General features: G+C 55.5%; 9 protein-coding genes across 9 annotated transcripts; 6 read left to right on the top strand and 3 right to left on the bottom strand.

The window, feature by feature from the left end:
- Window positions 1-231: 231 nt before the first annotated feature.
- On the top strand, window positions 232-1,998 carry CLAFUR5_01139 (Phosphatase DCR2; the record flags this gene model as incomplete). The annotated part of the gene is made up of 2 exons (XM_047900287.1): window positions 232-246; window positions 313-1,998. The coding sequence occupies 2 exons, from the start codon at window positions 232-234 to the stop codon at window positions 1,996-1,998; spliced, it is 1,701 nt and encodes a 566-aa protein (XP_047757389.1).
- A 1,557-nt stretch (window positions 1,999-3,555) lies between these two features.
- On the top strand, window positions 3,556-5,358 carry CLAFUR5_01138 (putative sucrose utilization protein SUC1; the record flags this gene model as incomplete). The annotated part of the gene is made up of 1 exon (XM_047900286.1): window positions 3,556-5,358. One exon carries the CDS (start codon window positions 3,556-3,558, stop codon window positions 5,356-5,358), a length of 1,803 nt encoding a protein of 600 aa, XP_047756992.1.
- Window positions 5,359-6,622: 1,264 nt separating this feature from the next.
- CLAFUR5_01137 (Mitochondrial metal transporter 2) lies at window positions 6,623-8,389 on the bottom strand (the record flags this gene model as incomplete). Its single annotated transcript, XM_047900285.1, has 4 exons — window positions 6,623-6,883; window positions 6,978-7,183; window positions 7,334-7,851; window positions 7,953-8,389. The coding sequence occupies 4 exons, from the start codon at window positions 8,387-8,389 to the stop codon at window positions 6,623-6,625; spliced, it is 1,422 nt and encodes a 473-aa protein (XP_047756988.1).
- Window positions 8,390-8,906: 517 nt separating this feature from the next.
- On the bottom strand, window positions 8,907-9,820 carry CLAFUR5_01136 (uncharacterized protein; the record flags this gene model as incomplete). Its single annotated transcript, XM_047900284.1, has 2 exons — window positions 8,907-9,380; window positions 9,434-9,820. 2 exons carry the CDS (start codon window positions 9,818-9,820, stop codon window positions 8,907-8,909), a joined length of 861 nt encoding a protein of 286 aa, XP_047757314.1.
- A 3,380-nt stretch (window positions 9,821-13,200) lies between these two features.
- Window positions 13,201-14,916, top strand: CLAFUR5_01135 (uncharacterized protein; the record flags this gene model as incomplete). The annotated part of the gene is made up of 4 exons (XM_047900283.1): window positions 13,201-13,268; window positions 13,320-13,644; window positions 13,710-14,687; window positions 14,746-14,916. The coding sequence occupies 4 exons, from the start codon at window positions 13,201-13,203 to the stop codon at window positions 14,914-14,916; spliced, it is 1,542 nt and encodes a 513-aa protein (XP_047757291.1).
- Window positions 14,917-15,264: 348 nt separating this feature from the next.
- Window positions 15,265-17,027, top strand: CLAFUR5_01134 (O-acetyltransferase ptmV; the record flags this gene model as incomplete). Its single annotated transcript, XM_047900282.1, has 4 exons — window positions 15,265-15,448; window positions 15,502-15,821; window positions 15,873-16,315; window positions 16,370-17,027. The coding sequence occupies 4 exons, from the start codon at window positions 15,265-15,267 to the stop codon at window positions 17,025-17,027; spliced, it is 1,605 nt and encodes a 534-aa protein (XP_047757292.1).
- A 710-nt stretch (window positions 17,028-17,737) lies between these two features.
- CLAFUR5_01133 (ENTH domain-containing protein) lies at window positions 17,738-19,651 on the top strand (the record flags this gene model as incomplete). The annotated part of the gene is made up of 1 exon (XM_047900281.1): window positions 17,738-19,651. One exon carries the CDS (start codon window positions 17,738-17,740, stop codon window positions 19,649-19,651), a length of 1,914 nt encoding a protein of 637 aa, XP_047756985.1.
- A 295-nt stretch (window positions 19,652-19,946) lies between these two features.
- CLAFUR5_01132 (uncharacterized protein) lies at window positions 19,947-21,886 on the bottom strand (the record flags this gene model as incomplete). The annotated part of the gene is made up of 2 exons (XM_047900280.1): window positions 19,947-20,588; window positions 20,702-21,886. 2 exons carry the CDS (start codon window positions 21,884-21,886, stop codon window positions 19,947-19,949), a joined length of 1,827 nt encoding a protein of 608 aa, XP_047756986.1.
- Window positions 21,887-22,900: 1,014 nt separating this feature from the next.
- Window positions 22,901-23,938, top strand: CLAFUR5_01131 (uncharacterized protein; the record flags this gene model as incomplete). The annotated part of the gene is made up of 1 exon (XM_047900279.1): window positions 22,901-23,938. The coding sequence occupies one exon, from the start codon at window positions 22,901-22,903 to the stop codon at window positions 23,936-23,938; it is 1,038 nt and encodes a 345-aa protein (XP_047756983.1).
- Window positions 23,939-24,121: the final 183 nt, after the last annotated feature.

The raw sequence follows: 24,121 nt of genomic DNA, 5'->3' as shown, positions 1-24,121 counted from the left end.
TGCACATCTCGACTGGACATCAGACGCGCTTGCGGTGGTCGACAGGTACATGTAACGGCAGTGGCATCGTTGCACGCGAACATGGAGTGCGGTGCCTCGATGCAACAACCTCCTTGACAGCGCTACCACCACCACCACCGCCGCCACCACCAGCGGCAGCGTCAGCAGCAGCAGCATCACTATTAGCATCGGCATTGGCATTGGCATCGCTACCGAGAGCACGCCCGCAGCATGGCCAGGCGCATTGTGAGCACCACGCTACAAACACGTGCGCATGTCTCACACCCATCCTGTACTGACCACCGATGATAGATCCGCACCCTCGCCCAGATCGGCGCATTTGCTGCGCTGTTGTGTCTGCTGGTCTTTATCGCCGACTCCCGATATCGCGTGCTCCCTGCCTCCATCCACGGCCACCTACCTTCGCACCATGCCGGCTCCGTCATCACCGATGTCACGATAGCCTTCTGCTCCTCCGCAAACCCATTCTCCAACTGTCGCTTGGACCCGGACAAGTGGAGTCGGGTAGAGAAGGACCTGTATCTGGGCAGTGGCTGGGTCAACAAGGCTTACCTGCACGTGCAGCGCAAGAAGGAGGAAGAGCTCACTACTGAAGACAAGGTCTTGATCGGCATCAAAGTGAGCAGGATACAGCCCGAGGTGGGCGACAAGGAAGAGGCCAAGGAGTCCTGGGAGAGCAGGCCGGGGGGCATTTTCATTCTTCGCAGCAGTAAAAGACACGATAGCGACACCGACAAGGCCATTACCGCCCTTGATGTTCTGTTTGGTCCGGATGCTGTCGACCCAAGGCCCAATTGGCAAGTCGCGCAGACACCGCTTCTCCTTGACGCCGCAGACGGAGGCCGTTCTGCGAGATTGAGCGTCCGCCACGGCAGGCCCAAGGTTGACCACAAACCGCCGACGCCTCGCGTAGGCAAGGATGGCAAGTTCAAGATATTACAGGTGTCCGATGCCCACTTATCAACCGGTCTGGGTGCCTGTCGAGATGCTATTGGCGAGGGTGACAAGCCAAGCACGAAATGCGAGGCAGATCCTCGTACGTTGGAGTTCATTGAAACGATATTGGACGACGAAAAGCCCGACTTGGTCGTCCTCTCCGGTGATCAGACAGAGGGTCCTGCAGCGCCAGATACACAGAGCGCTATCTTCAAGATGATTGCGCCACTCGTTGAACGCGCCATCCCTTACGCTGCTATATTCGGCAATCACGATGATGAAGGCACCCGTTCCCTCCCGAGAAAGACACAGATGGCTCTTCTACAGACACTCCCTCATAGTCTGAGTGAAGCCGGACCGGACAACATCGAAGGTGTAGGCAACTACTATGTTGAGGTACTCGCACATTCGTCTCAGCACTCAGCCCTGACTCTATACATGCTCGACACTCATTCCCTAACGCCGGATGAGAAACGCTTCAAAGGCTACGACTGGCTCAAGCCTGGGCAGATCGACTGGTTCCGCAACACTGCGCAGGGTCTCAAGAAGGAGCATGCCAAATACAGCCACATCCACATGGATATGGCTTTCATTCACATACCGCTCCCGGAATACGCAGACCGCAGTAACTCAATTGCGGGCGGGAAATGGAAAGAAGGCGTCACGGCACCGACCTACAACAGTCACTTTTACGATGCTTTGGCTGAAGAAGGCGTCGTGGCCGTTGGCTGTGGTCACGACCACGTAAACGATTACTGCGCCTTGCGTCCTCACAAAGTCGCTCGTGATGAGTATTCTGAGCAGCACCCTTCACATGACAAGAAAGCAAAGCTTGGTCCATGGATGTGCTATGCTGGGGGCTCGGGCTTCGGAGGGTACGCAGGCTATGGCGGCTTCCATAGGCGAGTCCGGGTGTGGGAGGTGGACACCAATGCTGGACGACTGACTACCTGGAAACGCGTCGAGTGTTGTGGTGCAGAGAGCAAGAAGCAAATTGACGAAATGACTTTGGTGGAGGGAGGGAGCGTGATTGCACCTTGATGGGCTGGATCGTGGCATACCATATTGTCACTGAGTTGTGTTGCAACATTTGTGTTGTAGCGGGCTGGCAGACCGAACGGATACCCACTAGTATAGAGCAGTCTGGCAAGCGAGGCGCCATGGCGCGAGAGAGCTGGATGTGCTTTCGTATCAGCTATGAGAAGATAGAAGTATGTACATGTCACGAATGCTTGGGCAATGCTGCCACGGCTGTTCACGGTGCACTTCCCGTGGAACTTTTCCATGGAACGGGGCCTTTGTCATGTCATGCCACGCGTTTTCGAGACTGCGATGCGACGTCCGGAGGAAGACCGAGAAGGCTTCGGGACAGGAGGCGGCGAGACTTCAATGGTCTAGACATATATCGCCTGCCTGCGCCCATTCTCCCACCTGCACCTGCCTGCGCGTCTTCCTCTTCACATGTGCGAATGATCGCGCCATCACCACAACTCGGACGGCATTCTCCATGGCTGCTGCTGGCAGCGCGATATCCTCGGACAGTTGGCTAGGCTCGCACTCAACAGGCCCGCCTCAGACAGCAGCTGGAGACGTCCGACGCTCGCTCCGCTCGGAATGGACGTCGACACACACCGTCTGGCACCCACCACCACCATACTCTCATCTCGTGCACAGCCATGGCGCGGACACAGCCGTCGCAGCGCCGTCACCGTCACCATCTCAGACACCTTCGGTTTCCGGCGGTATGCTGTGGTTGAGCTCGCTGCTGCCACCAGTGACCACCTGCAGCCTATCACATCCCACCAGCGCGCTCAGCGGCCGCGAGCGCCACCTTGGCCCTCCGATGCGAGTCATGCGACAACAACGCCGTCGGGCCGAATGGACATGGTTCTGGCAGCACGCCACCTACTGCGGGCAGATACATGTATGCAGCCCTACAGTAGCGCCCTCGTCAATCGTCTTGCTGGGAACACGGGCAGTCTTTAGACTCGCCTTCGACTGCTCAGCGTGCTCTCATCAGCGCGCTCAGCCTGCTCAGCCTGCTGTCCGCACTCCACACCTCTATCCGGCAAGCCCTCTGGCGCTGGCCTGCAGCCATTTGTTGGCGTGATGGGCAGCATCGGCTCCAGCCGGATCTGACTTGACACCTGCAGGAAAAAGTTTCTGCTGCAACGCGCGCGCCACTCCTCTGCACGCCATGCACTCTGCGCACGTCCATGCTGCCACGTCGTCATGGCGCCTTCATGTTCCTGGCCAACGTCTGCTGGAGGGCCTGTCTCGCATGTATGGTTCATTGACCGTCGAACACGTGCATTAGTGGCGGGTCCTTCGTTGGGATCCTCGTCCTGGCGTGCCTGGCTATGCTTCAAGCCTTCCTGGCGCCGCTCTGCAAAGCTCGCTGCCGCTCACAACGAGCTTCACTCCACACTGTCGTCCTCATCTCTCAACCCATCGACCTGCAGCGGCTCCCATATCGTCTGGTTCTAGGCTCTCGACAGCGTTTGACAACACTCAGCCGACGCGGGGAAACAGACACCCTCCTCGCCCGTCACCACCCAACCCGTCTCGTCGGCCGCAGCTCTCTATGTCTTACTACCTATGCTGATCTCCACTTTACCAGGCCCAGTGGAGGTGTCTATCTCCTCTCGCGGGCATAGCACCACTAGGACCATGCCTGAGGCCTCCTCTTCATCTACACCGGCCGTGAAGAGGGCATGTGATGCCTGCCATCGACGTAAGGTCAGGTGCATCGGAGATGGCACACGGCCTTGTAAGAACTGCACATCTGCTGGTCTGACGTGCACGTACAACGCCATACCTCAGAAGAAAGGGCCAAAGGGAAGCAGGGCCAAGGTCATATCGGAGCTGAGAGAGACGCAGCGACAGTCCCAGCTTGCTGCTAAGCGCAATGGATGGGATCTGGATAGCCCAGTGCATTCACCGGCGGACCTCAAGAAGGCTGGCCTCCTTTCCGTGGAGATGATGACGGCCTGCGTTGACTACTTCTTCGCCAACCTCTACCCGACGCAGCCGATATTGCATCGCCAGAGAGTGGGCGAGGTCATCGGCCAAATGGAAACCAGCATCGAGGCATACTGTCTAGTTGTCTCCTTGTGTGCGTACATGATGATTCAGCCAAACATGATAATTCCGCCTGAAGCATTCAATGGCTTGGACATACCACCACAACCCAGCTTCCAGCTCGGACATACGCTGTTACAAGAGGCGCTACGAGTGCGCAAAGGATACAACTACATCGAGAGCCCGAGTGTCTGGAGCGTCATTACATCTTTCTTCTTCTTCGGAAGCTATTTCTGCCTAGATCGACACAATACCGCGTGGTTCCACCTCAGGGAAGCCACAACCCTCGCCCAAATCATGGGCATGCACGAAGAAGCGACCTATCGCACGACAGATATAATTGAGAGCTCCAGGCGGCGGCGTCTGTATTGGCTCCTCTTCGTGACCGAGCGAGCTTACGCACTTCAGCAACACAAGCCCCTCACTCTTCACGCGACCATCAACCTTCCAACACTTGACGAGGATCCTGCCGAAACAGTGGAGCTGAATGGCTTCATTCACCTTGTGAATCTCTTCCGTCCTTTCGACGACACATTCGTGGGCTTGTGGAACAAAGCGCGAGTCGGGTGTATGACAGAATGGTTGGCGCGATTGCAACAGCAATTATCGGAGGCGTTACCTGGATATCTGCAATGTACAGAGAGCCAAGCGGTCGATCTCCGCACTTCGCAACAATGGCTACGGACTATGGTGTGGCAACTCTCCATCAGACATGGTTGTCTGTCTTCAGCGGCGTCTGACAACGCCATGAGCTTCCAGTTTCCGATCGAAGTTTCACGCGATCTGGTCTCATCGGCGCAGCAGTTCACTCAACCAGCGATGGAAATCCATGGCATTGGACTGATAGAGAAACTGTTCGATGTGGCTTGCACATTGACAGACGTTATGTCCGTGATACCTCACGAGCAGTACACTTTCGAGTTCGGGCCCAGGGATTATCTGAACCAGTTGATGACGCTCATATCGACGCTTCGAGGTGGACAGCAACGCTACCTGCCGCTCTTGATGCAGAAGATCAACGATACCATGCCAAACACTTCTGGATATACTATTCCTGCAATCCCGCCGACCTTACGATCGGAAGAGGCATATGACGCCAACAGCAGCGCGCCAAACAGCAGCGAATCCACGCCCTTCGGAAGCCCTCTTTCGGCAGGTGTTCAACCATTCAGTAGCTACATGGACCCTGTAGTGAGCAGTGGCATGCACTTCGGATCGGGAGCCATCTCTGCGCCCACTTCAATGTATGGCGATGCGCTTTCGCAGCTTGCAGCGTCTCATGCATTATCTGGCGACCACAAGTACGAGTCGAGCGGCTGAGCGTGAAGTGCTTCGAGGTGGATACTGCTATTGAACGCAAGGCCATGTAATAACATGGGACCCAGACCTGCGCTAAGAGATGGAAGCTGAAGTGACTATACTGCGGACAAGCCTGTGACTCGATGACAGCGATCCAACAGCCAGGGCAAAACTCATGTACTAGTCGAAGCAGAATTTGGTTGTGCTCGGGAGTCGCACCCTTAGCCGCGGAAACACTCTCCTTCGTAGAGACAAAGTTCTCGGGCTTTAACGGACATTGGTCGCATAGTTGTGGGCACAAGGTTTCAGATCTCAGGGCTCATGCAAGTCGCCCATCGCCAAGACGAAACTTCAGATCCGCTGCGGAAATTTGCAAGGCCGAGGAGTGAGTGAGCTGTGGCAAGGAGTGAATGTAAAGGAAGTAGAATGCTACGGCGGCGAGACCAGGCATGGAGCTTGCATATCGCCTTCATAACGAGCATTGGCCGATCGGGTACTGAGTAGTCAGTCACTGGCTGGGCAACGAGACCCCGATCTGGCTCGCACGGACTATGGCTCTCTCACAATAGGGACTTCTTGGATAGCATATACCCAGATCCATCCGTGACACAGAGCGCAATACGTATCCTGCCCCCACACTACAGCCACAGCATGCACGCCTTTTCGCTGAGCAAGCTGTCTGGGCCTCTGATTCGATCGTGGCGCCGTCTGGACTCGGAGTATGTGGGTGCCCATGTTTCGTGGTCAGTTTTGCAGTGAGAGCCTTGGGTTTGTCCGAAATCGAAGTGGTCTTCTTCGTTAAAGCTTCTGCCAGGACTTTAAGGAGCAGATGAGATACTTAAGCGCTGACAATAGTCCTCAAGAGCAGTAGTTTTAAGCTATCAACCATGTGCACATACACACTCATTGCGATAGTAGCGACGTAAAACATCGCCATCCATCGGCTCGCGGTTCTAATCGTTCCGGTGACTATCGACATACGTGCTCTTTACTAGACTTTCTTGGAACGAACTTTCAACTTATGCACAAATCGCAGTACCTCAGTGCGCATGTCGAGCGAGACTGAAAGTAACAACAGAGCTTGCCAAGACGCTCCGGCCATCTTCATCTTGATGATTACCTCCAGAGGCGGCGTGATTAGATGGTCGGAGTGCGTCTTGTAAATGCGGTTCATGACATCCGCCGGTGAGGGCCTCGTTGGAGAAGCTCAACCACGAGAGCTGTTGCCGCAGGCATTGTCACGAGATCGTTCGGCGTCAAAACGCGGTAAAGCTGATGGCAAGGATCACTTGCGCTTCTCCGTATGGCCGTTCGATTGACCATGACTGTGGTCATGATCGTGGTCGTGGTCTTCGTGCTGCCCTTCCTCTATTGTTGCCCGATCCTCCTTGGTAAATTGGTCCTCAAAAGCTGCGTGGCTTGTCGCCTTGGTCACGAATCTGACGTTGACACGCCGTGTTCCTCGAACGGCCTGTTGGACGGCGTCTCTAATCTCAACTTCCAAGTCGTTGGAATGAGGGACCGACCAGTCTTCAGGCACCTCAGCCTGCATATCACCAAAGATTAGTTGCGTGCAGTATAGCAAACGGCGATGGCTTCGCAGGAGCAGAGCGCAGCGCGCCACTCTAAGCCAATCTTACCTCGATCTCGAACATCAGGTTCTGTCCGCTTTTGATGCCTTGCACGCCACGGATCTTGGCATCGCTGCCAACTAGGAGAGTCTCCAAAGCCTTCTCAGCACCTTCTCTAGCTTCATCATCCATGCCAACATCCGCGAGCTCGTACAACGCTGACTTGGTGTTGCCCCAGCCTGCCTGTACGATCATGCCGGAAATGATTAGCCCACCTACAAACAGAAGGGTGTTAGCCTACTCGAGAACCACGTGGCAGTGGCTTAGACTATGGTGGACCGCGGGAGATACGTGCTGCACGACGCGCTCCTTTCACACCATAGTCTCAGACACTGCTCGATGCCTGGCACCCTTCGAAAACGTACCAACAGGATCGAGCCATCGCGCGCTTTCCAAGAAGTGACTGGCGACAATGGTGAAAAGCGCAACGAAAGCGGTCAAGCTGTCCACGCGATGATGGTAGGCGTTGCTAGAAAGCACACTGCTGCGCTTCTCCTTGGCGACCTTCATCGTCGCCCTGTACAGCCATTCTTTGACCACGATGCTACCAGCCGCGAGCCAGGCTGCATTGATGTTTGGGCCGAGATGCATGTGGCCGTGGTCGTGGCCGTGGTTTTGGGCATGCTCAAAGATGCCAGTGTGCGAGAGTAGCTCGAAGATGTGCGGGAAGAATTGCTGGCTCAGCGCCATGACTGCCTGCAGGCCGATCATGACACCACCAGATAGCAGGATGCCCGAGACGGCAAGAGCGCCCAGCGACTCCACCTTGCCGTAGCCCAGCGGGAAGCGGGTGGTCGCTGGCTTGAGCGAGTAGGATATGGTTGCCAGGGTCATGAAGTCAGAGATCAAGTCCGATAGCGCGTGGACGGCATCGGCTGTCAAGCTGGGCACAATGCAACGTTAGCGAATGTCGCTCATGCATGAACTTCAGCCACGAAGCGCGGTCAAGCATTTGCCCTCGCGTGCAGCCATTGGTATCCTTACGCTTGCGAGTTGAAGACATAACCGCCCACTCCTTTGCCTACTGCCATGCCCAGGTTGACATACAGCCCGATGCGTGTGATGCGCACGCCCGGGTCGCTCTTGTTTGTGCTGGTGAGGTAGGTATTGTCATGGTGGTGGTGGTGGTGGTGGTGGTGTTCGCCATGCGAGTGGCCCGTATGCGTCCTCTTCTGCGTAGTCTGCGACGCCATGGCTGTCGGTGTACTCGAAGCGGTGGGTGTCCTGATGCGGTGCACAATGTGAGAGCACTGGTAGGGGGATCGGGGGCTCGGGCGCAGTGGTGCAGAGCGAGGGATGCGGCGGTGGGAGGACACGCTGGCACTGGCGACAGTAAGCAGCACGCGGTGTTGGACCTTGAGACGGGGGCCTGCGCTACATCGAGTGAAACGTGCCAGTTGCGACGGCAGCAGCGGCGGCATAAATAGAAGATGCTTTCTCAGGGGGCCAATGTCCTCGTTCCGGCCTGCGGCGCACAAGCAAGCGCTCCCTCGACTCGATGCCACATCCACGCCCACGGCCAGAAGACTGCAGCAAGACGTCGGGAAAGGTGAGAAGACGCATACAGGACAGGACACACATGTACAGGTGCTAAGCAGCCTGCAGCCAGCAGCCAGTTGAGACGTTCACCCACCCGACATTTGTCTGCTGCCACTACTAACTAGTTAGTTCTAGCTCCCGCGTCGAGTCCATCGATGCAGTGGCCTCCTCGGCACATCGGCCAAAACGTCGGGCTTATCCAATCTCACGACATCCCGGTCATTGCAGTTCAAGAATGCGCCTGCAGGGAACCTCAACCATGCTTGGAAAAGTGCTTCAATACAGGTATGCACGCTGCTTGTGCATACTATACATATACAGGTCATTTCATTCGTAATCGCTTCATCAGCTTGCTTGCTGCTCGTCAGAATACTATACAACATTCTGGGTGGGTATCTTTCAACAACAAACGCCATCATCACCATGACCCTCCTGTCCCTCAATTGGAAACGATCGACTGTATGCTGATCCCTCCTCGGCCATTCTGACTCTCGGGTGAGGAACGCTGTGTGCTAGCGCGCCCTGGAAGGAAGCATCCTGTGGACTTATGGTAATGGCTCTGCCCTCAAACGTGCGACGCTGGATGATTGGGGGCGGCGGTTGATATAGTGGTAGCAGTTGAGGCAGGCTTCGTGATCGTACGTGCTCCGTGTGCGGCTGATGGGCTGTGTCTTGCGGCCAGGACGAGGAGGGCTTGTGGTATGATCCAGCGGGAACGCCTACCTCTGTCTCAGCGTCGGACCCCAGGCCAATGCCAGAATCGCTGTGATGGTCTGAAGTACCTGCATCTTCAAAGGACTGAGAGTCTGCCGTGGCCTTCCTTTGGGCGGTACGCGATGCCGTCTGAAGTGTTCTGAGACCCTTCTCCATGCACTGCGAGGTGGTCAGATGCCGATTCGAGAGCATGTAATCGCGGTAACAATCACCTTTGCTTCCACCACTGCCCAGCGCTCCCCCAATCTCGAAGCCAGCACTTCCCACATCTCTCGTCGACATGCCATGTATTCTTGTGCCAGGAGCTCAAGCTTGTGAGTATCCCAATCATCTACATGTCTCCGTTCGATGAGCCGTTCATGACGTTTCCTACAAGCATTGGCTGTCTTGTTAGGGAAGTGTCGGCTAGCTATCGGCTGCCAGTTCAGACCGGATGCCCTTGCTTGTAGTAGTATCTCATCATCTGTCGAGCTCCAGATAGCTGCATTTCGCTGGCTGTTCCGCATGGAGGTGCTGTAGGGAGCGGATGGTGTGGTTTGTCGAGGCATTGAATGTCGGGTTTGTTTTGGCATGATTGGGATAGTGCTGCAGGATTGCATGTGGCGGCCGAAACTCTGGGTGCGTTCAGGGTACGGGCAGAAGTGTAAACGCACGCCAGGCGTTCGTAGTGCGTCAAGCACGAGATTGAGGGCGCGTGAATCAAGGATTAGTGATTAAGGATTGGAGGTAACGCCAGTGCCAGACCGAACGAAAGACCTAAGGAAATAACGCAAAGGAATAAAGAAAGGACACAAGGAAAGGTCGAAGCCCTGAAAGTAGTGAGGTTGATGTGGAGTCTTCGACCAGGAGACAGCAGTCTGGCCACCTTATAGCTTGGCGACCATCAATGCACTTCAACACCTGCGGATCGCGAATGTCTTATGAAGCAGATCGATAGCCAACTCTGAAACGGCTCGACCACTTCGGCGCGTTTAATGTCGCAGGACCGACGCTGGCAGCCAAAGATATTGCGCAAGGCTGAAACTGCTGGTACTGCCATGAGGCCGGCGCCTTGGCAGCGCACGGGGAGACTTGTGTCGTTGGCCGCCTTAGTGGCCCACGGTGGTACGGTTCCTGGAGGTCGGACGTCATGCAATGCACGTCGAACAGCTGGTATGAGCTTCGCGCCTGTTTCGTCCTATTTTGAGATCGTTTCGCGAGAGATGAAGGTCCTCGCTGATGGTCGGCGCGAAAGTCAGGTCCTGGCGGCTATCCTGAAGATCCGCTGTGACTCTCGAAGATACCCGACGATGAAGTCGCTGTCGACGGCCAGTGTCGCTGCGAGACCAGCGCTCACCGATCAATGACAGAGCGTCGTTCTTTCTTACAGTAGCATCAGCACGACGGTCACACTCATGCCTGGAGTTCTGATCTCATGCGTGCTCTTGGTGGATAAGCGCCGGACTATATGCGTTCATTCTCGTTCCAGTGGCCGCATCCAGGAGGCAGCGGCGAAACGCTCAGACTCGATGTAGTTTGAGGTTGCGCATTGGAGGCCTGGCCTGGCCGTGCTGTGTGAGTGCGATGCGATGCGATGCGATGAGTGGCGAAGACTGCAGTGATGCACAGGACTTGCTGAGGCAGTTCGAGGAGAGACGGGAGGTTTGAGGTATGTGGGGAAAGGAAATTGTTTGCTCGTGCCCTTCGAACATTGGCCAGCAATTTGGAGCCCAGCGCCTACCATACTGTCGCTGACCAGTGAGGAAGGATGGTCACAGCGGATTTTATCATTAAGCGTAGCGACCGAGCGCTAGCCATCCACCGTAGTGCGAGCTTGCGAGCACGAAGGTGGTGGCGTCAGCGAGGGAGTGGAGCTCTATCACCAGCCCCAGACGAGTCTTGGCGCCTCTTCTGATTGGCTAAATTCAAGTTTGGGGATGACTAATTCAAGTTGCTGAAAACACGTGACCTACCGAGCTGTGCCTGTTGGCGAACTCGTATTCAAGACTATGCTAGTGTGTCGTAGAGTATACTGTTGGCTAAACTCGGATAGTAAGTCGGGCGTGTGTTGCACGCCCTCCTCGAAGGCCGGGCTAGTCAATAGAGCTTCACACCGCTGCGCTTACTCTTGTTGGAGGTTCACAACCGCCAACAGCACATTTTTCGTTGTTGACGACATCATTTGAGTGCAGACATCTTGATCTCGTCTGTCAAAGCGTCAGCGCACGTGCTGTTGAATATTTCCTCGGTACTGTACAGTGGTCCTTCATGCTCGATGTACCTCACCTCAGACCGAGATGCCAACATCACGTGCGAACTCAGAATTTGCTGACACATACAGACTCCACCTTCCAGGTTGTCGTGACTTCAGCTCTCACACATCATCTAATTCAGGCGCGGTCAACTCTCGCTCTATACAGCACTGACAGTGGTGACACCATCAACCGTCAACAACACTGCCGCGGGCTACAGCAGCATGCCTGCTAAGGTGACATCCATTCGCCATTCGGGACAACGCGTACCCCTGGCGATCTCCTGTCAACATGCAAGTATCCGACGACGCCCTGCCGGCGCGGAGGCAAGAAGGCAATGGCAGACGACTTCTCAAACGCGACTTTTGCTTCCATATTGGCCCTCACGCAAAGTCGCGTGCACGGCAGTCTGGTGTTGCTTCATCGCAGCTCACGCATCCACGGAGCAGATGCATCTCCTCAGCGATATTCTGATTGGCAAGATAAACACAGCAGAATTTGAGCAGTCGCTTTCTGCATCATGCAGAGCTAACGCAGTTGGCTTGTATGTGTTGGCTGAGCACGCATGTTACCGTGGAGTACCGTGAATTCTTGCAGCTTGTATGATGCCAACCAGGTAAACACCAGGCACGCGAGTTTGGGCTGTCACATCGCCCTCCATGCTCTCTGATCGGATCACCATTACGGCTGCCAAAGTGCCATCGACATTGCGCTTACTGTTCTTGGCCAACATCCGCCATGGCATGGTCGTGCCAAATCGGACGCCATTTTGCCACATGCAGTGATGAGCAAGAGCTGGATGAGCTGTCGCGGCAAGCCGCAGTACACCGTTGATGACAGCTCCGATACAAGCTATGGATGCCGGTAGACTGCCGACGAACGAACAGGAGCCACGCCACGATGCAGGTCAGCATCCAGGCCTGTCAGAAGGACGTGGCATCGAACTGCGGGATCGCTGCAGCGACAGTGGCCTAGAGGCCACCATCGCCTTGCTTGGACCATTCTCTCTGCCGCGCGGAAGTCGCATCATCCAGGCAGGCTCCACTCTGCACTCTTGCATGCAGGGCTAGAACTCATGGTCGGGGCTCGGTAGACTGGGCCGTATGTCCTCCGTGATTGAGTGTCGGCAAGGTCAAACGCTCACCACGCACGATCCACGGAGTGCGCTCCTGAAACTTGATGTACAAAGCGAGTCCCATCGCCGTTGGTAAGACACTCTCATCCTGGCCGTGTTCTCTCTTTGGCGGTCGAGTTGTTGCTTGTTCTGATTTGCTTTGTATTCTTGGAGGTTGTGTGTCTGATTTTGCTGGAGGCGGCCACTTTTGCTACCTGTTCAAGACCGAGAACTACACATCAACGATCAGCAATGTAAGCTCATGAGCCTCCCCGGGGTCCATGCACCGCCAGCCATTGACCACATCAGATCTCGCGCAGACCCAATCCGCCCTTTACGTCACGTCTCAGTCTGTCAACATCCACCGCTTCAGCGCGGGGACACAGTCGAGAAGCGGTCGCTGCCACATCGCACTCCGCGCAGTCAATTGCCTTGGCCGGAAGCTGTAGTCTTGGCGCTGCGACTTCTGTGTCGAAACGCAGCACGGCTGCACTCACGTCCAGCGACGAAGCAAGTTCCCGTTCCCATCTTGGCTAGCTCAAGTGAGCTTGACACTAGACTTGTCATTGCTTTCGGCCGGCCGTGAACCCAACGCAATAGAACACCATACTGCCTGCAGATACCAGCCCCAAGAATGCACCAATCCATGCACCGAACAAGTTCAAGGCATCGCTTTCCGCGTGTTCGCACGCCACCACGAGGGTAAGTGCACACCGAACACACGGATGAGCACACGTTGATCTCAAGCGGCAGATACCATCAGCCAGTAACAGCGAGCATGAACACTGTCGGTGAGACCAACATGACCATGCCATCACACCCATCACAGCCCCACGGCCAAACCGGGGGACCTTTCGCCGTTCGTCGCCGTCACTTGCAACATTTCAACTTCAGACCATTTCAGCGCCACCTCTCTCGCACAATGGCAACAATGCAATCTCCTGCAACGTCATCCGCTGAGCAAGACTTGGTCGACTTAGGTCTCGAACATGGTGGCTCGCAGCTCACCGCCGGCAGCCATGACCGTCCTCTCTTCGAACAGTTCTTGCAAGATCCGGAAGACAGTCACATATCTCAGGTTTGTAACGTCCTTTTACGTGCATTGCCCGACAGTGAGAGCGAGCATATACTGATGTGTGACAGTGGCGTCAGGGCGACCTGACCAATCCTGCCTTCAACGACTCTTTCTCCAGCACAGGCAGCTTCCACAGCACAGGAAGCTTCGGTAGCATCGGCAGCTTCAACGGCAGCGGCAGCTTTGGTAGCGGTTCTGACCTCTCCATGTCGTTCAGTGGCGGCCTGCCACACAAGATCGAGACCAGCCCTCACATGCCCACGCCGACCCTACTTTCACAAGCAGTGGACACTTCACAATATGCCAATGTCGAAAACGATGACTGGATGCTCTCCTCTGTCGAATACGACGCGCCATCACCAGCATCGCTTGGAACTCTCAGCAACGACCCTTGTACTCCTGTCAGTCCTCGCGGAGGTGATGCTTTCCTTCGCTACCCACTCAGCGGCAACTACCAATCGTCTGGGCTTGCAGCGGATGGCATCTCGAAATTCGAGGGCGCGGGGGTCACGACTCACGCCCATACGCCTTTCCAAGGGACATGCAAATGCGTAGGCTGTACTGGAACCTTTCCAGAGCATGCACCAATCGCCGCCATGTGGAATGCCGCACAGCCAGTTCCACCGACACAGCCACTGGTCAGTCATCATCCGCATGCTCACGGTCTACCTCTTGTCTCGCCAACGAACCTTCATGGCCCCACTGCCCAACCGCTCCCTCCGCTACTTGCAACTGAGCCTGTCGGTACTGGCATCCACGCTTTGCCGAGCCTGAGTCATTACAGCCTCGAAACATCCCCAGAGCAAGACTCCGAGAGCGACAGTGACTCCGAGCTGGACGTCCATGATCAAGCTCTGACCGAAGCTGCTTATCGCCACGACCGAGACCGTTACCTGCTGAAGATGAGGGAGAAGGGCTGGTCATACAAGGAGATCAAGGTTCGAGGCAAATTCTCGGAAGCTGAATCAACACTGCGTGGTCGTGTACGTGTGCTGACAAAGGACAAGAGCCAGCGAGTTCGCAAGCCCGAGTGGACCGAGAAGGATGTAAGTGATCCATACTGCCTGATGATACCTCTATTCAATGGTCTGACTTCTCCACTAGCTCGATCTCTTAGACAAAGCTGTTCGCAGATTCTCCGGCTTCGATGGCTCTGGCAGAGATCGCAACGGTAGAATGCCTTGGAAGAAAGTCAGCGAGTGGATGAGCAAGAAGGGCAGCACATATGTGTTTGCTCCTGCCACCTGCGCCAAGAAATTCAAGGAGCTCAACTGAGGTTGCAATTATGTGACTATCGATCGTCACCTGTCTCGATGGTCGAGCTTGCTTTCACTGGTCACCGTTGTAGTGACTAACGCCGGTGCAATTGGAATTTGCTGAGCTGGGCGCACTTACGGAGGATATACCCCATTGTTTGCATGATGGGAATCGAAAAGCCGGAAGCCTTGGCCCGGTTTGCAATAGTCACGGTCATTGATGGCGCTGATGATAATAGATGTACTCATCGTAGCGTAAAAGCATACAGCAAAGATCCTCCGCATGACTATATCGCCACCGTCACTGCTGACTCACTTGCGCAAAAGTGAACAACGCTTCACTTCAACAAGCCGCTGAGTTGGATCTATGATTCTCGCACTCCCACTCGCCTCAAACGCGATATCGACATCAACCACGATCACTAGCGAAGCCTGGCAATCATCAGATCCAGCGGACTGTGTATATAGACACGGCGACCACTCAACGACCATGGCTGACAAAGTCATTACCTACAGGCTCTCCACGATCGATCAAAGCATCATCAGGACATGTGAGGGCACTCGCATCAGTATCGCGTGAAGCAGACAATTGACGAAAGGACAGACATCCGATATTGCTTGTGCTTTCCTTGCAGCGACGACGAAGACGACAGGCAGCAGTTGGTTGCAAACCTTACAGCATCCACGAAACGTGCCATTAGCCATCTCCCGATACTGGGAGGCGTGGTGGTTGAGGCCAAACCCTTACTCTACAAAAGCAAGGACGACTTCGTACAAACCATCCACCGCCAGGGCAGCGCTGGCTCTCTGGCGGAGTTCATGCAGAAGGGTAGACTGGAAGTCCACTCAACGGTTGACCGGCTCCGCGAGTTTGCCCCAACGGTGAAGGTCTTGACACATGAAGAGTTCCCGTACACTTACCAGGTACGGCTTGCTGGTCTTCGTCGCATAGAGTCACGCTGATTCTCTTCCCAGTACCTCGCTGCGAACAACATGCCAGCATCAGCGTTCATAGGCGATGTGATCACGCCGCTGCCAGACATGCCAGACGCGGCCAGTGGTGGCAACGCAGCCTTTGCAGTGCAGGCCAGCATTGTTGAGGGCGGTGTAATTGTTGCGCTTTACCTCCACCATTCGGTCGCAGATATTCAAGGCATGGCCAGCATCATTCGTTACATGTCGATCTCCGAGGACATCTTGCCAACGCGAACTCATACCGTGCCAACACTGCAGCAAGATGCGCAGTGTCAGTCGCAGGTTCGAGATCGTCTATCTGGCTCGCACGGCATCAAGGAGAACCTTGCAGAGCATCCGGAATACAACGCACTGCCTAGTAATACGACGATGCCGTCTCTCGCGCCAAGCCAAGGTAGCTCGCGGATCTTGAGCTTCGACCTGGACCTGTTGGACGCAACAAGGTATGTGTGATGACGAGCTTCTTCTATACCGGCTTACTGAGAATATGTTCTAAGGGATATGGTCAATGAACGTCTGCGGCATCAAGAGGCGACACCAGGCGTGCACCTGTCGGCCTTCGACTGCTTGACGGGCATACTCTTCAAGGCCATCACACGTGCACGTTGGCCACCAAGCACGATAGACGGCGGCCAAGTATCAGCACTCCTACACCCTGTCAGCATCCGCAACCGCATCGATCCACCACTTGACGACAACTTCTGCGGCAACGCATGCCTGTTCAGTCACTGCACGTCCACTGTGCTTCGTCTGGGCATGCCCTTCGACGTTAGCACCATCAAGGACGCAGCTCGCTTGGTCCGTGGCGGCATGTCGAACCTGACGGAGCCCAAAGTTCGGTCAGCAATTGCCCTCATCAACAGCCGCGACGATGTCAGGAGTATGAACCATCCGCGCATCGACTTCAACCATGATGTCTTCATCACCAGCTGGGCCGATCTGCCTGTCGGAGACGAGGCTGGTTTGGGACTTGGCTTGGGACCTCCGCAGTTTGGGAGGAAGGCTAGCAGACATCACTCGGCGTATGGCTGCAACCTGCTCCCGTTGCGCACGGAAGAGGGCACCTGGGATGTTCTTGTTCAGCTGAGCGAGGATGCGATGCAGCGTCTGTTGGACGATCCAGGCCTCAAGCGCTTCGTGGTGAAGGTGGCGTGAAACAGGGCGCGCGAAGAGGCAGAGAAAGTCTCGGCGACCTACGACTTGACATGGCTTGCTAACTGATTGATATCTCGGCGTTGGATAGGAGTTGTGTTTCGGGCAGTGTTACGGGGGTATTGGGCATGTACGATATAGACTTCGTGCCATAGGTCCTATCGCTCTCGTTGCTGCATCCACGTAGTAGGTAGTGTTTCTGCCTGTCATGCACCTTCAATTATTACTGCCTGCGATGTTGATGCGACGTTGATGCGACGTTGATGCGACGTTGATGCGAGGAAGGACGATGAGAGGCACGAGGGAAATACATGTACTGCGACACCACATGAAGTCAACGTCGCCGGTGCGCTAGCGAACGTCATTCTAGCCACAATCTCACTGGCAGCGAGAGCTTAGCATCTTGGTGGAGAGTAATAAGAGGTACGAGGGATGCGCGCTGCCGTTGTGCCTTGTTGCTGCTGCTGCTAAGGTGCTTGTCATCGCCGGAAGTGATAGAACACCGCGCGCGCGCATTCACCATAGAACGGGTCGCTGACGCCGACGCTGGGAGGCAGCGTGCGACTACATGTACTGACCACGACTCCACGCAACATGCTCCTGCGATAGCCAAGACGACGACGCCGACGCCGACGACTCCGTCTCCGACGACTCCTCCCTCCCTCCCTCCCTCCCTTCCCGCCGCCCTCAAGTCGAACCCCGATCGTCTCCGGATGTCTCTCGCGAACCACCGCTCGCATCCCGCCATGTCGAGCTCCTTCGAGAAGTCGGTCAAGGGCGGCACCAAGGTCAAGCTCGCGCCGCCCAAGTCCAAGTACGTCGAGCACATCCTCCTGGCCACGCAGTCCGGCGAGGCGGGCGTTGCCGAGGTCTTCCGCACCCTCACCCACCGTCTGCGCGACTCGACATGGACGGTGGCCTTCAAGGCGCTCATCATCGTCCACCTGATGATCAAGGAGGGCGTGCAGGACGTCACCCTGAGCTATCTATCCGTTGCGCCCCAGCAGAGACTGGCCATCAATCACTTCACCGACGTCCAGACCCAAGGCCAGAACATCAGAGTCTACGCGGAATACCTGCTTGCCCGCGCGAAGGCATACGAGAGGGCCAAGTGCGACTATGTGAGGGGCGGTGAAGGCCGTATGAAGCGATTGTCTGTGGACAAGGGCCTCCTACGCGAGACCGAGGTGGTGCAGGACCAGATCAAGGCATTGGTCAAGTGCGATCTGCTGCAGAACGATGTGGAAAACGAGATATCCTTGACTGCCTTTCGTCTGCTTACGCGGGATCTGCTGGACTTGTACAACGTGGAGAATGAGGCCGTCATGAATGTCTTGAGCCACTACTTTGAGATGTCGCGGCCAGACGCAGAACGCTCGATCCGGATATACAAGATCTTCTGCAAGCAGACCGAGCAGGTGGTGCAGTATCTGAGCGTGGCACGGCAGTTTGAGTATGCCACGAGGCTCGAGATTCCGAAGCTCAAACATGCGCCCACGAGCTTAGCCGCTTCTTTGCAAGAGTATCTGGACGACAAAGACTTTGAGATCAATCGACGACAGTATCTCGCGGAGCAGGATGCCAGGAAAAGTGGCAAGTCTGTATCTAAACCTTCACAACCGGCTTCTCGGCCTGCCACCACCACCGCCACCACCACCAGCAAGACGTGGACGCCTTTCGATGAAGACAACAAAGCCGCGGCGAAAGCTACTACAACTCAACCCACAACAGGCCCTAAGCAAGACCTGATAGACTTCTTTGAATCAATAGATCAGAATCAGCAGACGATGCAGACAAATCCCTTCCTCCAGCAGCAACAGCAACAACAGGCTCCACAGCTGCAGCAACAAATGCCGCAAATGACAGGCTATCAGCAGCCTCAGCAGTCTGTAGGCTACCAACATGATCCGCAGCAAGCCATGAATGGCTACGGTGTCAATGCTCCCTCGACAAATTCTTATGGCCAGCCTCAGCCCTTACAAACACAATATACCGGTGCTGGATTTGGAGGCTACGGACCACAACCGACGCAGCAGCAAACGTATACGCCGACCGGCTTTGGTCAAGAGCAACCGCAATACGCAAACGCGCCGCAGCAGCAGACACAGCCCCCTGTGCCATTGCAACCACAGTCCACTAATCCTTTCCGCCAATCCATGATGGCCACCGATTCAGGATTCGGTGCACTTGCGCAACCACAACAACAAGCCCAGCAGCCCCTTCATCGGCAGGCAACCAACCCCTTCGCCAAGAGCACCTTGCAGTCACTTCCTGAGAACGGCCCTTCACCGCCGCCAACACAGCAGCAACAAAAGACAGCTTCTCCATTTGCGCCTCAGCCTGGACATCATCCTCAGCCGTTGCAGCCACAGCAGACCGGCACAAATCCATTCGCGCGAAACGTGACACCATCGCAGCAACCAGCCGCCTCGACCACCTCGCCGCTGCAGGTACAACCTACTGGCAGCACGAATCCTTTTCGCCAGTCAATGTTTGTAAATCAGCAGACTGGCCAAGGATGGCAACATTCGCAGCAGACAACGATGGGCGGATTGGAAAGTCTGGAGACAGTGCCCGTGTTTCCACGACCTGGACAGACATCACAGCAGCAATCGCCTTGGGGATGAAGTGTTTGAAGATGGCCGGAATTTTGTTCACTTTAGCGTGGAGTTTAGGATTGGAAGCACCTGAGTAAGATGCAGTCTTCGATACAAGCCGTAGCCTAGAGCTCGGTGTAGCAATCAACATTTCTCTTGTGCACTGTGCCACTTCTTCTGTCATATAACGACTTGGTCATGTCTCGTGCTCGCTGAAGAGTGGCTACTGGGCTTGCTGCCTGTCGAGAACAAGAGACATGAAGAATAGTGACCATTCGGCAACAGCACAAAACCAGCAGAGTCTATGTGTGTCTTTGTCAAGCAGCTACTCTCTCGAAGAGGCCGTCTGGCTCTTGTGCTGCAGTTTCTTTTTCAACTCCAACTCACGCAAGAGATGCGCTGGCGGACCAAGCTCCAAGTCTTCACTGCTGGAGTAAGAAGCCGCCTCGGCGTCGAGATTTGGCAGTTCCACTTGCTCAGTTCGTGGGTCCAGCGGCGCTCTCTTAGAGTAGGGCACCCGCTCAGGCGATGGAGTACGCATCGGAGTCGTACCCCCGACACGATTTCCAACATCGACACGATGCTGCGTATCAGAGTCCTCTTCAAGCTCGTCGACATGTACTCCAGTTTCTGCCGCAGGATTTTGAGGTGCGTTGACGCTGCGCAGCCAGTGGACGTAATAATTCGAAGCCCAAACAACAGCTTCAAGGGTATCAGGTCTTTGCTGGGGTACCATTGTCAAGAGTCGTTCCAGGAAGCATCGCAGCTCCATGGAGTACTTTCCTGGGTACCGCTGATTCAGATCGGCCGCTGTCCATCGCCACTTTTCGACTTGAATCATTCTGCTGGTCTCTCTGAACAAAGCCTCGTCAGAACACGGGTTTTCCCCATGATATCTCCCTGCGACATCGTCCCAGATTTCTACTCTCCTTTTACGTGCTATCCCTCCTACGCCTCCCATAATTACCTAAAAATAAGGTATGTCAGCCTGAGTGTCTCGAACGAAGGGGGCAGAAGCCATGAGCGGTCCTAAGTGTGTCTCAGGTGTCTCATCAAGGCTTCTGACCTGACCTTACTTACAACGCCAACAGCAGCGATAGACCATAGATCACTCTTCGTGCCCGCGGGGCCGAACTGATACTTCCAAGCCATCTCCGGTGCCTCGAAATTTGTCTGCAGGGCCGTCGGAAGTGGAGGGAAATCCTCGTGGGTGGCTTGATGATCCAGAGACGGGAGAATTGTCACGCGAGACAAGTTGCCCAGCTTCACATGGGGATATAGTGGCGTTCCTGGAGGGTCTTTTTCGTCATGGCTATAGAATGAGATGTTCCATGGGTTGATTTGGTTATGTACAATGGGGTTCCACGATGGCGTGGGGTCCGCGTCGGCTGTAGTTGATGAATTCTTGGGAGACTGGACCAACGCTCTATCCTCAATCGAGGGCGATAAGAGTGCGCTCTCCTGCTGCACATCTGCGTCGAAGTCGATTCCGGTATGGAGATACAACGCTGTTTTCAATAGTGACTGCAACACATGCCAGACAAAGTTCTCCGGCAGGCCTTGTTCATGTCGTTCTTGATCTAGTGTATCCTGCAACGTACCAAGGTCGGCGAAGTCCCACTCAGTCTCACGAGGACGTTTCGTGGAGCGAGCTTCACCATATACTTCTGCTTGGAAACCACGATGATCCAGTAATCTAATGAGCCCAGGATAGCTCAAGAGCCTCTTAGTGGCACGAATCTCGCTCTCGGATGGACCATTCTCTTCGGGTACCGTTCTGACCAGGACGTGTCTCCCTCTTCCTGTCCTCCAGACTCTCTTCTTGATCCGATCGCGTTGGTTGCCTCGCAATGGGAACGGATCTGGTTTGTGGTTCTTCCTTGCACCGCTGCTGCCAAACTGTGGCGAAAATAGAGGAGGAGAAGGCCGTGACGATGGTGACGGAGATCCTGGGGCAGTGGGAGAATCTCCAGGGCGCAAAGTCCCCAGTGCAGCGATGTCTTTGGAAGGTGAGGGATTGTCTGAAACGGGCGACGAATCTGTGCTGGGCACTCTGAAACTTCCTGAACTCGGATCTTCCACGGCTGGCTGTTGTTTGTGGTAATGCTGGCCGCTAGCCGTTGGTGGTTTTAGTATGCCCTTCCTTTGTGGAGGAAAAGTCATGCCCCCAAGTCTGTACCCTGGCGGACTACTTGTCTTTGGAGGCAATGTCTCGACCTTCTCGTCCTCCGAAGAGGAAGCGTCTGGCACTTCGAATCTGACCATTTCGACCTGCGGGCATATAGCTGCTGCGGCAGATTGAATGTCGAGGCAGTGCAATGATAGTTGGGCTCCATGCTATACAAAGAGCCATCACAACATCAAACAATTCACTTACCGGATGCGGCGCTGATCAAGCTCGCAACAAAGGTGTACGCCTGTGTTGTCTTTACAGTGACACCGAGTCACTATGTAACGCCCAGGCATTGCTTCTAGTCACTGCTGTCCAAAATGTTGCCAGAACTATCAGCTATGTCCTGTCGACTACAGAGACTCTGCTTTTGCAAGATATGCAATGGCTCGGTTCTGGCGAAAGCAGGAAGATGGCTACTCAGAGCGCATATATACTCAGGAGCAACCACAACCAGGCCTTTGGTCTGCCAACGGGTGGGCTTTCCCCTGCACCAGACTTGGTAGGTGATACATGTATGCTTCCGTTACCTGATGCACTGCGCACGTGGTCGTTTTCTCGAGCGCGCAACAGCCACGAGGACGAGCTCGGGATGGGTCCTGATCACAGCAGCGGCCGTGGCAGAGACTGAGGCCGCGACCTGGCTATGTCTTTTCTTAGGTCTGGTGGCAGGCACAGCAGGCACCGTTGAGTGCAACGACGTTCAATGGTTCTGGCACGCTCGGCTGCATGTGGTCAGGAGGACCCGTGCTGCGGTTGACACCTGCATTCAGCAGTCACGGCTGAGGACGGACTTTCTGGTGGAGGGTGATGGTGTGACACTGTGACTGTGCCCGGTGGTGCTCATGACTGACTTTGGGCCCCGGTCGCATCACCTGCAGGCTGCAGCGTCCACCGCATCGCCGCCGCAGAAGTCTAAGCGTGACAAGCAGCTGGTTCCATGCTCTCCTCCCCCATCCTTCGTCTCTCGTGCAGACACAACCCAGCGCTCCGCCCATGTGACCTCATCCCGCATCGGTGCAAACAGGACGACTCGAAACAGCCAGCAGCCCCCGGTGCACCCTGAACTCAACTCAAGGTCACCGCATACGCATGCGCATATAAGCACGATGAGCTATGTCGACGACTCTCGTGCGCGCCCTCGACGACGCGATCGCGACCGAGACAGAGATAGAGACCGACCGCCGTATCCCGACATGGACAACGACTACCCACAAGATGCACGCGGACGGCCGCCCCCGGCTGGCGATCCCAACCTGCCGCCGCCGCCACCAATAGGCGAGCTGAGACCCTCACTGAAAAGAGAAGGCAGCCGCAGCAGACTCTCGCCCGACACACGACCTCAGTTCCCAGACGAAGCATCATTCCTCGGCGGTCGCGCACCAGACCTCGAGGCTAAGAACCGCCCGCGCGACCAGAAGTTCAGGGACATGCGAGACGGCTACGAAAGCGACGAGGGCGAGACACACCGCAAGATGCTTGGAGGTGACGGCAGAAGGCCTCGCAGGGGCGGTGGAGGAGGAGGCGGAGGTGGAAGCGACACCGCACGACCAAGGCGAGGAGAGCGAGACCGAGACGCATATCCTCCGCCAGACTTCGATGAGCCTCCACGACGCAAGAAGCGCGATCCATACTATGACGAGCGCGGCACAGATGTCGATTATCCTCCACCACGACGGGGAGGTGCAAGACCGCCACCACCAGGCGTCGAATACGGCAACGAGCCTATTCCTGCACGCCGTCGAAGCGAGAGACGTCCTGACAGGCGTGGTGGATATGATGATTATGACGACGAAGACGACTACAGGCCTAGGCGTAGACGTAGCATGGAAGACCATCGCAGACCACCGCCTCGACGGGATGATGACTACTTCTCCGAGGACTATCCACCACGCAGACGAAGAGACAGAAGTCGCCGGCGGTACGACGATGACTATGACGATGATTACGAGAGAAATGATCGACGCCACAGAGACCAGCGCGGAGGTCGAGACGGCCCACCGCGAGAAATGAAGATTGGCAAGTACAACGTTGGTCCCATGATCGACAAGGGCCAGAAGCACTGGAGCACAGTTGCACCTATCGTTACGCCTATAGTGATCCAGATGGCAAGGAAGTACCTTGGTGGAGGTGGAAGCAAGCGTTGAGGGATGCCGGTGGTGGAGTGGCTCACTACAGCCAGAGGGAAGGCCAAATGGAGGAAGTGCTCTGGTAGAGCCGAGCATACGAGGGCGGATATGATGTGATGAAATGATACCTAAGCTACATTATGGCGTTCCGGCGGCATTCGACAAGGCAGAGAGGGGTGAGAAGTGGAAAGTGGAGATCAG

Source organism: Fulvia fulva, chromosome 1 (genome assembly GCF_020509005.1).
Source record: "Fulvia fulva chromosome 1, complete sequence".
Classification (NCBI taxonomy): Eukaryota; Fungi; Ascomycota; class Dothideomycetes; order Mycosphaerellales; family Mycosphaerellaceae; genus Fulvia; species Fulvia fulva.
Note: the sequence above shows the minus strand (reverse complement) of the source record. Positions and strands in the feature narration are given on the sequence as shown.